This window comes from Erpetoichthys calabaricus, chromosome 4 (genome assembly GCF_900747795.2).
Source record: "Erpetoichthys calabaricus chromosome 4, fErpCal1.3, whole genome shotgun sequence".
In the NCBI taxonomy this organism is placed as follows: Eukaryota; Metazoa; Chordata; class Cladistia; order Polypteriformes; family Polypteridae; genus Erpetoichthys; species Erpetoichthys calabaricus.
In genome coordinates, this window is record NC_041397.2 from 10,358,105 (window position 1) to 10,371,812 (window position 13,708).

Consider the following 13,708-nt stretch of genomic DNA (forward strand, 5'->3'; position numbering starts at 1 on the left):
TCAGTCACAGAATGATGACAAGAAACTGGATGCATCAATAAAAGCTGAATTGGCGGTGTTTCAGTGCAACAGCAAGCGCGAGCGTTGTTTAGAACAAGTGTATCAGTATCTGATGATTGTGCCACCTACTTCAGTGGAGGCAGAGTGTGCTTTCTCAGCGGCTGGCGTTCTTGTGCATGAAGCTGCGCTCTCGCATGGACGACCGCACGCCGGACACGTTAATAATAATAACGCATTACATTTCTATAGCGCTTTTCTCAGTACTCAAAGCGCTATCCACACAGGGAGGAACCAGGAAGCGAACCCACAATCTTCCACAGTCTCCTTACTGCAAAGCAGCAGCTCTATCACTGCGCCACCTATGAGGACGTTGTGCTTTCTATGCTCTTATTTCCACAACTAAAGATACATGTACTTCTATGACAGCATGAACTGCTTGTAGATAAGGTGTCAACATATTGCAGTAGTTTTATTAAAAATAAAGTGTCAGTCGTTCTAAAACCATTCACATGTGAGATGCCCGGGAGCCCGGGATTCCCGGGAATGAAATGCAGGATTCCCGAATTCCCAGGAATGGATAAACCCGTCCGGGAATGGATTCCCTAACTGGGGCCCTTGTTAAAGTCGAGAGTCAGATGAATTCAACCCAATATCAATAAATTCTTCAGGATAATGTTCAAGCATCAGTCACAAAGTTGAAGTTGCGCAGGGGTTGGATATTCCAACAAGACAATGACCCAAAACACAGTTGGAAATCTACAAAGGCATTCATGCAGAGGGAGAAGTAGAATGTTCTGGAATGGCCGTCACGGTCCCATGACTTCAATATCATCGAAAATCTATGGGATGATTTGAGGCAGGCTGTCCATCACATTGAACTGAACTGGAGAGGTTTTGTATGAAGAATGGTCAACAATACCTCCATCCAGAATCAGACACTCATCAGAGGCTATAGGAGGACAGCGTCTAGAGGACAAAAGGAGGCTCAACTAAGTATTGATGTCATATCTCTGTTGAGGTGCCCACATTTATGCACCTGTCTCATTTTGTTATGATGCATATTTCATATTTTCTGTTAATGCAATAAACTTAATGTCACTGCTGAAATCCTACTGTGTCCATAAGGCATGTCAGATATTAAAAGGAAGCTCAGCCAATGAGAAACAAAAATCCAAAGAATTAAGAGGGGGTCCCAAACTTTTTCATATGACTGTAAGTCACATTTGGAGACAATCTTCTTGACAGTCCGTGTGAATTTACCTGACTGAAAATTGCTGCCTTCGTTACATTTACCGACTGAGTGCCAACCTTCCAGCACAGTCCTGCTCTCCCCATTTTAGGCCAGTCAATAGCAAGTTGCCTGCTGGAGCCGGAGCTGTACGAAGGGTCAATAGCTATGTGGATTTTAACCCGTGATCTCTTGTGTTTTTTCTTCTTTTTTCTATTCTGTCAAATCATCAAAGAGACAACAGAAGCTACTCTTCTGTTTGTGGGGTCCAGAACACCGGCACTCTCTCGTGTGGCATTGTACTTCCGGAATGTACATTCATTGGCTGTCAGGTCTCATGCACACTCAGCCCGCCCCTACGACTAAAGACAAAAATCAAACCTGTTTGGTTTTAGCAGAGCGAGTCGCGACCTAGCTTGGACTGAATTGCCTGGTATGTCACATTAGGCAGTTGCTCCTGGCTGCCTCCAACTCGCTAAGATTATGTAAATGAAGGCTACCACTGAAAATCGCTTGAAAAGTCATATGATATGATGTAGCCTTATGTCAAGCAAAATATAAACGGCAGGGCAGGGCCTACCACAATAATCAAATTCTCCTCATTTACCAAAAGTGCAGGGGTCAGCGTATGAATTCTAATCAGTGCCCGCAGTGCACAATTCCCAGTTCTGTCTGAATGAGAATTTGGCCTTGATTGTTTCCGCTGTCACTCCTGATGTTTTCCATTAATCTATTGCTGTGTTGCAGGTCAGTCATCTTTACCGCAGCACCTCATCGAGGCTTTGTTCCTCGCTCCCGCCTCACATCTTCTCCTCTGCCGAGAGGGCTTACCATCTGATGTTCCAGGAGCGACGCCCCCAATGCTTTATCCTCAGGTAAGGCGCCGTCCGCCGTTTCGATGTGTGATTAATGTCTCTGGCAGTTGCTGCTTGCCCTTGGGGCCATTTACGCTTCAGATTTACAATTGATTTCCGCTTATTTACTCGTCTGTCTTCAATGGAGAGATCTTTGCCTCACACTCTGCACTCCATCTTTCCTGACAAGATCTGCTGGTAGCCTTGTGCCACTGGAAAAATGACCAATGACTTTATGAAAGAAACGTATGAAGTGTTAATGTTACGGGGGATGGCTGCTGATGAGAAGTGCGGAGTGCCCAGCGTGATGTCAAATACAGTGCATCCAGAAAGTATTCACAGCGCATCACTTTTTCCACATTTTGTTATGTTACAGCCTTATTCCAAAATGGATTAAATTCATTTTTTTCCTCAGAATTCTACACACAACACCCCATAATGACAACATGAAAAAAGTTTACTTGAGGTTTTTGGAAATTTATTAAAAATAAAAAAACTGAGAAATCCCATGTCCATAAGTATTCACAGCCTTTGCTCAATACTTTGTCGATGCACTTTTGGCAGAAATTACAGCCTCAAGTCTTGTTGAATATGATGGCACAAGCTTGGCACACCTATCCTTGGCCAGTTTCGCCCATTCCTCTTTGCAGCACCTCTCAAGCTCCATCATGTTGGATGGGAAGCGTCGGTGCACAGCCATTTTAAGATCTCTCCAGAGATGTTCAATCGGATTCAAGTCTGGGCTCTAGCTGGGCCACTCAAGGACATTCACAGAGTTGTCCTGAAGCCACTCCTTTGATATCTTGGCTGTGTGCTTAGGGTCGTTGTCCTGCTGAAAGATGAACCGTCGCCCCAGTCTGAGGTCAAGAGCGCTCTGGAGCAGGTTTTCATCCAGGATGTCTCTGTACATTGCTGCAGTCATCTTTCCCTTTATCCTGACTAGTCTCCCAGTCCCTGCTGCTGAAAAACATCCCCACAGCATGATGCTGCCGCCACCATGCTTCACTGTAGGGATGGTATTGGCCTGGTGATGAGCGGTGCTTGGTTTCCTCCAAACGTGACGCCTGGCATTCACACCAAAGAGTTCAATCTTTGTCTCATCAGACCGAGAATTTTCTTTCTCATGGTCTGAGAGTCCTTCAGGTGCCTTTTGTCAAACTCCAGGCGGGCTGCCATGTGCCTTTTCCTAAGGAGTGGCTTCCGTCTGGCCACTCTACCATACAGGCCTGATTGGTGGATTGCTGCAGAGATGGTTGTCCTTCTGGAAGGTTCTCCTCTCTCCTCAGAGGACCTCTGGAGCTCTGACAGAGTGACCATCGGGTTCTTGGTCACCTCCCTGACTAAGGCCCTTCTCCCCCGATTGCTCAGTTTAGATGGCCGGCCAGCTCTAGGAAGAGTCCTGGTGGTTTCGAACTTCTTCCACTTACGGATGATGGAGGCCACTGTGCTCATTGGGACCTTCAAAGCAGCAGAAATTTTTCTGTAACTTTCCCCAGATTTGTGCCTGGAGACAATCCTGTCTTGGAGGTCTACAGACAATTCCTTTGACTTTATGCTTGGTTTGTGCTCTGACGTGAACTGTCAACCGTGGACCCTTATATAGACAGGTGTGTGCCTTTCCAAATCAGGTCCAGTCAACTGAATTTACCACAGGTGGACTCCAATTAAGCTGCAGAAACATCTCAAGGATGATCAGAGGAAACAGGATGCACCTGAGCTCAATTTGGAGCTTCATGGCAAAGGCTGTGAATACTTATGGACATGTACTTTCTCAATTTTTTTATTAAGTAATAAATTTGCAAAAACCTCAAGTAAACTTTTTTCACGTTGTCATTATGGGGTGTTGTGTGTAGAATTCTGAGGAAAAAAATGAATTGAATCCATTTTGGAATAAGGCTGTAACATAAGAAAATGTGGAAAAAGTGATGCGCTGTGAATACTTTCTGGATGCACTGTACACATCTGGAATTCATCATGTCGGCTTCTATTATCTGTGACAGAAAATTGGAGGCCTTGCCCAGTCGGAAAACACCCTTCTAGTGGAAGGAACAGGGGGAGAGGACATATTCACAATAATACCTCCCCCGGGACTCGAGAGGGCAGCCCCCCTTGGATTATATTGGCGTCACCGCTAGGGGGTGCCTAGACCAGGGGTAGGCAAAGTCATTCCCAGAGGGCCGCAGTGGCTGCAGGTTTTTGTTTCAACCCAGTTGCTTCATTAGAAACCAATCCTTGCCAATCTTAGACCTTATTTAATTTTATGGCTTGTTAGTCTGCAATGTTAGGTTCTTATTTTGTAGATATTTTTCATTTCCAAGGGTATTACCAAAATGATTTGAAGCCTAATACTGATCATTTTCAGTCTGTCACATTTTTCTATTAAGTGTTTTATTGAATCAAATAGTGAATGATGAACACACACAGATGTAAATGGAAACAAGTAAGATACAATACAATACAATTTATTTTTGTATAGCTCAAAATCACACAAGAAGTGTCGCAATGGGCTTTAACAGGCCCTGCCTCTTGACAGCCCCCCAAGCCTTGACTCTCTAAGAAGACAGGGAAAAACTCCCAAAAAAACCCTTGTAGGGAAAAATGGGAGAAACCTTGGGAAAGGCAGTTTAAAGAGAGACCCATTTCCAGGTAGGCTGGGCGTGCAGTGGGTGTCAGCGGGGTCAATACAATATAATACAGTACACAGAACAGAACAAATCCTCAATACAGTATAAAAATAAAAATTTTACAAATATAGACCAGAATTTAACAGTAGATGATATCACATAATATGATTTGGATTTGTTTAGATGCCTCGCAGTTAGGAGACCTGGGTTCGCTTCCCGGGTCCTCCCTGCGTGGAGTTTGCATGTTCTCCCCATGTCTGCGTGGGTTTCCTCCCACAGACCAAAGACATGCATGTTAGGTGCATTGGCGATCCTAAATTGGCCCTAGTGTGTGCTTGGTGTGCGTGTGTGTGTGTGCGTGTGGGCTGGCACCCTTCCCGGGGTTTGTTTCCTGCCTTGCACCCTGTGTTGGCTGGTATTGGCTCCAGCAGACCCCCGTGACCCTGTAGTTAGGATATAGTGGGTTGGATAATGGATGGATGGATTGATTTGTTTAGAATGGAGATGGAGAACTACTGGCCGCTTTCTCATTTACATCTTATTGCTAATAAGGAGCCATTGACACCCTGAATGCAGCTGTTTAAGATTAAAATAAGGAATTAAGGGAGGGGAAACTAAGCAAGCGAGACCACTAAAATGAAGCATCAAACTATCACTTAAGCAATAAGTGCTTCATCAGCAATAAATGACTGCTCATTAAGAAACTCCAGGACTGACATTTCCTACCCCTGTCCTAGACAATCCCGGAGCCTTGGACTGCAGCACTTCCAACACAGCCAGAAGTGCTGCCAGAAGAAGATCAGAGTGTACCTGGAGCACTTTCCGGGTACACTATAAAAGAGGCTGCCTCACTCTGTTCAGGGAGCTGGAGTTGGCAGAAGAAAAGAGAGAGAGAAAGAAGATATAGAGACTGAGCCATACTGGCGATTTGAGCACTGTGTGCTAATAAAGAAGAAAGTTAAAGGGTGTATTTTGCAGTTGTGTCTCTGTTTCTTGTTTGGGTCTGGGGCTCATTTCCACATATCCTAGCACTGGACGATGTAGAGAAGTCATCAATATCTTTACTGCTATGGCCTGTTTTCCCCATCAGAGCAGTCATGCATGCTAGGGCTGAGGTCTAAAACAGGAGTGTCCAACTCCGGTCCCGGTGGGTCACAGTGGCTGCAGATTTTCATTCTTCTTAATTAGTGAGCCATTTTTGCTGCAGATTAACACTAGAGTTACCAAAGCCTATGAGAAAAACTCGTAATCCCGGCCCACCTTAAATCCCTTTGCACCTCTCTGTCAGTGTCTTTTGTGTTGTAAATGTATTGACCAGCACAAGCAGCCTGCTTTACCACTGTAATTCAATTCGCATAGAAGGTGCTCAGTGTTTATCTGCGTGTGAGGTGCCTGGAGTTCTAGAGGGTAAATAATACAGTATATCGTTATTTGGAATACATGCATTTCATGTGTGCTCCGTGTCTACAACAATCTATCTAAACACATCATTAAAACAGAAATGTTTTTCATGTTTTAGTAATAAATGACAAAATGTTGAAGCCTGAAGTCCAAATATCAAATATACACTTTCCCAAAAGGTACAAGTATAACAAAACATTCAAGAATATAACTGCAGAAAACAAACTCGGATTAGGGTGCGACATTGACACACATCTTATACGACTGCTTTGGTGGCGCAGCTGTAAGAACTAGTGATTCGTAATCAAGATGTTCACGGTTCGATTCCAGGTGCCTCCATCAGGGCCAGATTTTCCTATAGGCTAACTAGGCTTCAGCCTAGGGCCTCAAGATCAAGAGGGGCCTACATTCAAATTGTTAGCAAAATTAAAATTACACTATTCTAAAAACAGTGAACACTAAAAAACTGAACCGAAAATAAGGAGAAATTCTACGCATATGACTAATAAACAAACATAAAAATGTATTGGTTAAGATCAACGCGTATTACGTATTTTAATATCTCTCATGTAAATTACAAACTTAAAAATGGAAGGTGAAAGGACCTCATAAGTGGAATAGCCTAGGGCCTCTTTTCATATAAATCCGGCCCTGGCCTCCATTTTGAGTAGTGAGCTGCTCTTATTCTTACTATTATAGAGTAAAAACATACATTTGATTTGAGTCTGTAAGAGCGGGTGTAAATTTATGGTACTTGTAAAGGTTAGCGTTTTTTTTCTTTATTCAGTTTTATTCTCTCAGTCACATTCACACTCCCCCATCCCAATCTGACACTGATAGTTTTGAAATAAAGGTGTGCTATAGCAGAGGTGAACTCAGATGAGTGTTCTACATCGGAGAAAGAGAACAAGAAATGTCCACTCACATATGAGAACAATGCATTCGTAAAGGCGAACGATGGCACCGTTTGGATGCAGCAACAGGTCGGGTGTCATTCTGCCAGTCAATGTGCCACACACCTGTCCTTCAAAGAAAAAGCGGGGCTTACAGAGCTCGCCAACGTATCATGCGAAGCAAGCTTATTATAGTTTAACGAAAACTAAAACTATTATTAAAAAAACATTTTCATAAACTGAAATAAAATAATTAACAAAACCGAAATGAAAAACTAAAACTAAACAAAACTATTAAAGAAGCTGGAAAGACTAATTGAAATAAAATAATTAGTAAAATATTTTTAGTTTTCGTTTTTTGAATGAATATTCTTGCCGTTAGTCTTTTAACCCTTGTAAGTTTTAACTCTAAAACAGAAAGTCGTTCACCACGAGCCACCTGCACATATTCATCCAGTGAACATCGCTTGTGACAGAGGGCGGCTGTTCACATAGCATATGCGGTGACATAGCAAGCTAAATGCGGGTGCATAAAGCGTGTGAAATAGAAACGATTTACCGTGCCGCCTTTCTTTGTGCTTGTTGTATATCAAGATGTAATTCAAACGGCTGAAATCACAATGTGCTGCTCGACAAAACGTTTATACCATATGGACAGAAAATCACAAGTGAGTAACGTTTCAATTTATCTCTCAGGTGACTGATTTTTGTTGACAGCAATTCACCTGCCACTTCGCACAGGAGAAATCGTTTCTACTTTCTCATATACGAAGTATAGAGAAAGTATAGTAATCATAAAACAATTTGACCCCGATATTTTTGATGAATCTTAACGTTATAGACCTCCCAGCGTCCAAAAATTCCGTTTTTTAAAATTGTGTGTGTGCGCGTATGTGTGTGTGTAAGCACGATAACTCAAAAACGCAACTAGTTAGATGGATGAAATTTGGCATGTGGTTGTTACACCACAATTGTAGATCTGTATTAACTTTTGGACCAAATCCATCACCCGGAAGTGGTACTTTACCTGAATACATACATATTTTTTTTTTTTTTTTTAATTCATGCAGCTGCAGAGTCCGATTTATTCAACTTCACTTTTATAATAATTGTTCATCCATCCATCCATTGTCCAACCCGCTGAAACCGAACACAGGGTCACAAGGGTCTGCTGGAGCCAATCCCAGCCAACATAGGGCACAAGGCAGGAACCAATCCTGGGCAGGGTGCCAACCCACCCACCGCAGGACACACACAAACACACCCACGCACCAGGGCCAATTTAGAATCGCCAATCCACCTAACCTGCATGTCTTTGGACTGTGGGAGGAAACCAGAGCACCCGGAGGAAACCCACACAGACACGGGGAGAGCATGCAAACTCCACGCAGGGAGGACCCAGGTCTCCTAAATGCAAGGCAGCAGCATTACCACTGCGCCACCGTGCCGCCCTAATAATTGTTCAATATATTATTAATTTTCTGTTGATGGGGCGGCACGGTGGCGCAGTGGGTAGCGCTGCTGCCTCGCAGTTGGGAGACCTGGGGACCCGGGTTCACTTCCCGGGTCCTCCCTGCGTGGAGTTTGTATGTTCTCCCCGTGTCTGCGTGGGTTTCCTCCGGGCGCTCCGGTTTCCTCCCACAGTCCAAAGACATGCAGGTTAGGTGGATTGGCGATTCTAAATTGGCCCTAGTGTGTGCTGGGTGTGTTTGTGTGTGTTCTGCGGTGGGTTGGCACCCTGCCCAGGACTGGTTCCCTGCCTTGTGCCCTGTGTTGGCTGGGATTGGCTCCAGCAGACCCCCGTGACCCTGTGTTCGGATTCAGCGGGTTGGGAAGTGGATGGATGGATGGATTTTCTGTTGATGGTTCTTTAATGTACACAATATAAAAATATAATCATTGTCTTGCGGTTTACTCCTCAAATATCCATCCCCATATCTGAGTATACAAGAAAGTCGAGGGGAGACCACTCCCGCTTTTTGAAAATAAAATGGCGCTGATCGAGAGAGAGACTGACTAGGTTGTAATACAAGATCAGCATATTGTTGCTGACCAATCTCTTTTGCTTTAAAAACAATGTTTAACAATGAAGCGTTACAAACAAAGGTAGGTAGGCAAAGAGAGTCTGCCAAGTGAGGAAAAACTAAACATACTAATGGGTTTTTGTATTTATTCTATGTTTATTAATTTATCTTTTTTAGTTCATATTCACAAATCAAATTACCTGATACTACCCCTAACCTTGACACTACATGCTTGTTATTCTTTGTTTCCCTCAATACAAATAAGTGGGGTCTGCACACTGATTCAAGTCTAAGAGCCCTGTTCTTTCTAAGCCCCCATGATGTTCATGAGAAAATATTTTAAAAATTATAATATTATGTAAAATTGTTCATATTCAGTATCTAGTTTTGATTATGCTTGTTTTTATCAGACAAAAACAAAACCAGATAGTAAACCATGTAGTGTAGTAAGCTTCCACTGACATTAAACTCGTATCCAAATCCGTTAAGTGTACAGTTCTGCCTGATTGTGACACAAAACTAAACTCCGTAGGAGCTCCATGCCATAATTACTAAAACTAAAACTGAAACTAATATATATAAAAAATAAAATAGAAATGTCTTTGTGAAGTAAAAACTAAACTAAAACTAAAAATACATGATGAAGGAAAACTAAAACTAAACTGAATTTCTAAGTAAGATCAGAAAAAATATAGAAATAAAAACTAATATCAAAAGGGCAAAACTATAATAACCTTGGCTTGGACCACGAAATGTTTAAAACCGTTTTTTAGTGAGCACCTATGGGGCAAGGGTAACATACATTCCAAATTTCAAGTCCCAAGTCCTCATGGTTCGCGAGATTTCATGATGAGTGAGTCAGTGGTATTTGGCTTTTAAATATATAATTATGTAAAGTGCTCAACATGACCTCCTGCAGCTGTACGGACAACATCAGCGCAATAGTCAAATTCATCCCGTACTCGATTGAGTGTGTCGGGTGTCACTGTACTTATGGCTCTTTCGATGCAATTTCGGACATCATCCAGGGTTGTTGGGAGTGGTGGCACACAAACAGAATCCTTAACGTACCCCTCCCCCCCCCCCCACAAAAAAAATGTCACAATGAGTGAGATCTGGTGATCTTGGGGGCCAGAATGCCAAATCGTGGACTCCTTTACGGCCAATCCAGCGATGAGGAACCCTGTTGTTGAGAAATGCTCGAACTTCCTGGTGCCAATGAGGTGGCACTCCATCCTCCGGTGACAGTCAAAAACTCTATGACCCGCACCCCTCTCCCCCCCCCCCTTTTTCAATTGGTATGTGATTGATTGCTTATAGGCGCCTCACCATTGTAAAAATATGGCACTTCAGAAATCAGATGAATCTTTTTTGCATCACCCTGTACTTCAACCTCATCGATACATTTCTGATCAACACCCTCAATTAGCGTGCGCTAGTTCAGACTTCTTAGTTCTTGATGTGAAGTACACCATACCAGTGACTGTTTCAGTTTGCTCAGTTTTGCTTGACTGGTGCTGTATGCTGTATGTTTATATATTTTTTAAATACTAGGGAGCGTTGCCCCCTACTCGCTTCACTCGCCAACCCTCCTGCATGCGCTAAACGCCAGCAACTTCGCGTCTCTGCCACTCGCGTATGTGGATTTCACTTTCACCAAACAACAAATCTTTTAATTCTCGCAGATACACCTCTTCATTGGGAAGAAACATGACTTTTCCCTGATGGCAACACAAATTAGACGATCTACAAGTCTCAGACTTAACGTTTAAAGCCGAACAATATCTACATCCTTCTGCCAAATCACACATGTCCATATATTCGATCTCTTTTCACTTTTACCTTTTCGACAAAATCGCATTAAATTTTGATTCCGTGTTTGGAATTACATCGTGACAACACAACGTATAACTGCCCGTGAGTGAATATTGTTTCTTTCTCTCTACACGAACTGCGTCTGACAATAGCATTCACACAAATGAGAAATGATTGTACATGTTTTAGATGTGGGTGGGACTTTTCCAAATCTCTGTGCATAAAGTTTTGTGTCACAGGGCTTGAAATTTCTCTCGCGGGATTTCATTTTCAACAAACAACAAATATTTTAATTCTCATGGATATGCCTCTTAATTGGGAAGAAAAGGCTACTTTTCTGTAATGGCAACACGAATTAGACGATCTACAAGTCTCTGACTTAAAGTTTAAATCCGAACAATATATTCAAACTGTTTTCGCTGTTCCGTTATTTCACCGAGTAATAATTTCCATTTGTTTGCGCTAATGTGATCTTTACTGTCATTTTTTTAAGACTTTCGAATTTCGTACTTCCGTTATCTCTAAACATGCTCTGCATGTGTATCGCACCAACGTTTATGAATTCTTTACAACGTTCTACTTTGTCATCTACTCTTTGTCTTTTATTTCCAGCCTCGGGCATGGTTAAATCTCTTGGCACAAAGTCTCGTCTCGCGGGATGTGAAAGTGTCTCTCTGAGAAAGTCACGTCTCGTCTCTCTTCCCAAGATTTTTTTATTATAATAGAGAGATTGAAATTCCTTTTCCTAAGTTCTGCATTGTTTTGTTTTATAGTGGGGAAAGCGGCTCTGGGAAAACGGAAACCTGTAAGCACATCGTGAAGCACCTGGCGTGTCGATCTGGTACAAAAGGCTGTGCGTTGGATGCCAAAATAAAACACGTAAGTCTTTTCAGGTTAAGATAGGCAGGAATGAAGCTCAATCAGTAAATCACTGTCTCAAGATAACCTCAGGATAATCGCAAAGTGGTAACAGGGACTACTAAGGAGATACTGAGGGATTTGGAAATTGTAGAGAGAGAAGAGACGCTTAGATTAAATAAGCTGAAATCAAACAAATCATCAGAACCAGATAATATTTACCCTCAAGTTCTTAAGGAGGCTAGCAACTACAGATATAAACCCGTAATGCATATTTTTAGGAAGTCACAGCACACTGGAGAGATACTGAAGGACTGGAAAATGGCAAATATCATCCCATTATATAAAAAAGGGTGACTGGCCAGATCCAAGCAATGACAGGCCGATAAGTTTAACATGCATCACAGGAAAATTAACGGAAGGAATTATTAAGGATAAGATTGAGCAACACCTGGCAAGGACAGGAGTTATTAGGAACAGTCAGCATGGGTTCAGAAGAGGGAGGTCGTGATTTACTAACATGCTGGAATTCTATGAGGAAGCAGCAAAAGGATACGATCAAAGTGGAGCAGATGATATTATTTATCTGGACATTCATAAGGCATTTGATGAGGTGCCACATGAAAATTTGGCCATCAAATTAAAAGAAACGAAAGCTCAGGGGTTCGCAGGGCTGGAAGCAGGTTAACACCATACCCAGGATGGGGCAATTGCAGTATTTATAATTGATATACAGTGAAAGAAGAAACACAACCATGTTAAAGAGTTGGGACACCACCATGGTGACCCTGTATAGCTGAAAAACAACAAAGCACACAAAACATTAGGGATTTCATCGTTTCATACAGGCGCTCCGAATACAAATTGGAGCAAGAGAGGTTGGACATCAAACTTAAAAGAGGTGCAAGTTCAGGGTGTGGTGTGTCGACGGGTGCAGAATTGGCTCAGACACAGGAAGTAGAGGGTGATGATGTGAGGAACCTCTTCAGAATTGGGTGAGTTTAAGAGTGGTGGCCAGCAGGGGGCAGTGCTGTGTTTAATATCTCTAAATGATTTGGATAGGAATATAAAGAACAAGCTGGTTAAATCTGTAGATGATAACAAGCAAGGGGGACTGTAGTAGAGTGCAAAACTTCTTGATTCACACAACATTCTTGTCTGTGCCTTTCCTTTAGGTCAGCTGTGTTCTAGAAGCCTTTGGACACGCCAGAACAAAGCTCAACGATTCATCAAGCCGCTTCATAAAGTACCTCACGCTCCAGTACAGTGAGAGAACGCGGCTTCTGGTTGGAGGTAGGTGAGTGAGGTAAAGGGTTTAGTTGGGAGGAAATGTACTGATTTTTATGATTTGTTTGTTTTTATTGTCTCATCTCTCCATCCAAAATGACTTGCACTTGCAGGTGAGGACCATCATAAAACAGAACTAACACGCAGTTGTATGTATTTTTACTTTCTTGTATACGAAGTATAGGGAAACTATTGTAATTGTCCAAAAATTCGATGTCAACATTTTGATGAATCTCGATGTTTTAGACCTCCATGATTTTCTCGTATACGAAGTATAGGGAAAGTATTGTAATCGTCTAAAAATTCGATGTCGACATTTTGATGAATCTCGATGTTTTAGACCTCCCTGATTTTCTTGAAGAGTAGGGAAAGTATTGAAATTATCCAAAAATTCAATGTCGACATTTTGATGAATCTCAATGTTTAAGACCTCCCTGAATTTCTCGTATACAAAGTGTAGGGAAAGTATTGTAATCATCCAAAAATTCGATATCGACATTTTGATGAATCTCGATGTTTTAGACCTCCCTGATTTTCTCATATATGAAGTATAGGGAAAGTATTGTAATCGTCCAAAAATTCGATGTTGACATTTTGATGAATGTCGATGTTTTAGACCTCCCTGATTTTCTCATATATGAAGTGTAGGGAAAGTATTGGAATCATCCAAAAATTCGATGTCGACATTTTGATGAATCTCGTTGTTTTAGACCTCCCTAATTTT

The 13,708-nt window shown here is 42.2% G+C and overlaps 1 protein-coding gene and 1 long non-coding RNA gene across 4 annotated transcripts in view; one reads left to right on the forward strand and one right to left on the reverse strand.

Moving 5' to 3' along the window:
• myo16 (myosin XVI) overlaps positions 1–13,708 on the forward strand; it is a 774,098-nt gene that overhangs the window by 319,630 nt on the left and 440,760 nt on the right. For both annotated transcript variants that reach the window (XM_051926297.1, XM_051926296.1), the window contains exons 13-15: positions 1,976–2,103; positions 11,613–11,718; positions 12,873–12,990. In XM_051926297.1, coding sequence (XP_051782257.1) covers positions 1,976–2,103; positions 11,613–11,718; positions 12,873–12,990 — 352 coding nt within the window. The remainder of the gene's footprint in view (positions 1–1,975; positions 2,104–11,612; positions 11,719–12,872; positions 12,991–13,708) is intronic.
• Positions 1–13,708, reverse strand: part of LOC127527475 (uncharacterized) — an 89,801-nt gene that overhangs the window by 28,868 nt on the left and 47,225 nt on the right. The gene's annotated exons all lie outside the window — the stretch shown is intronic.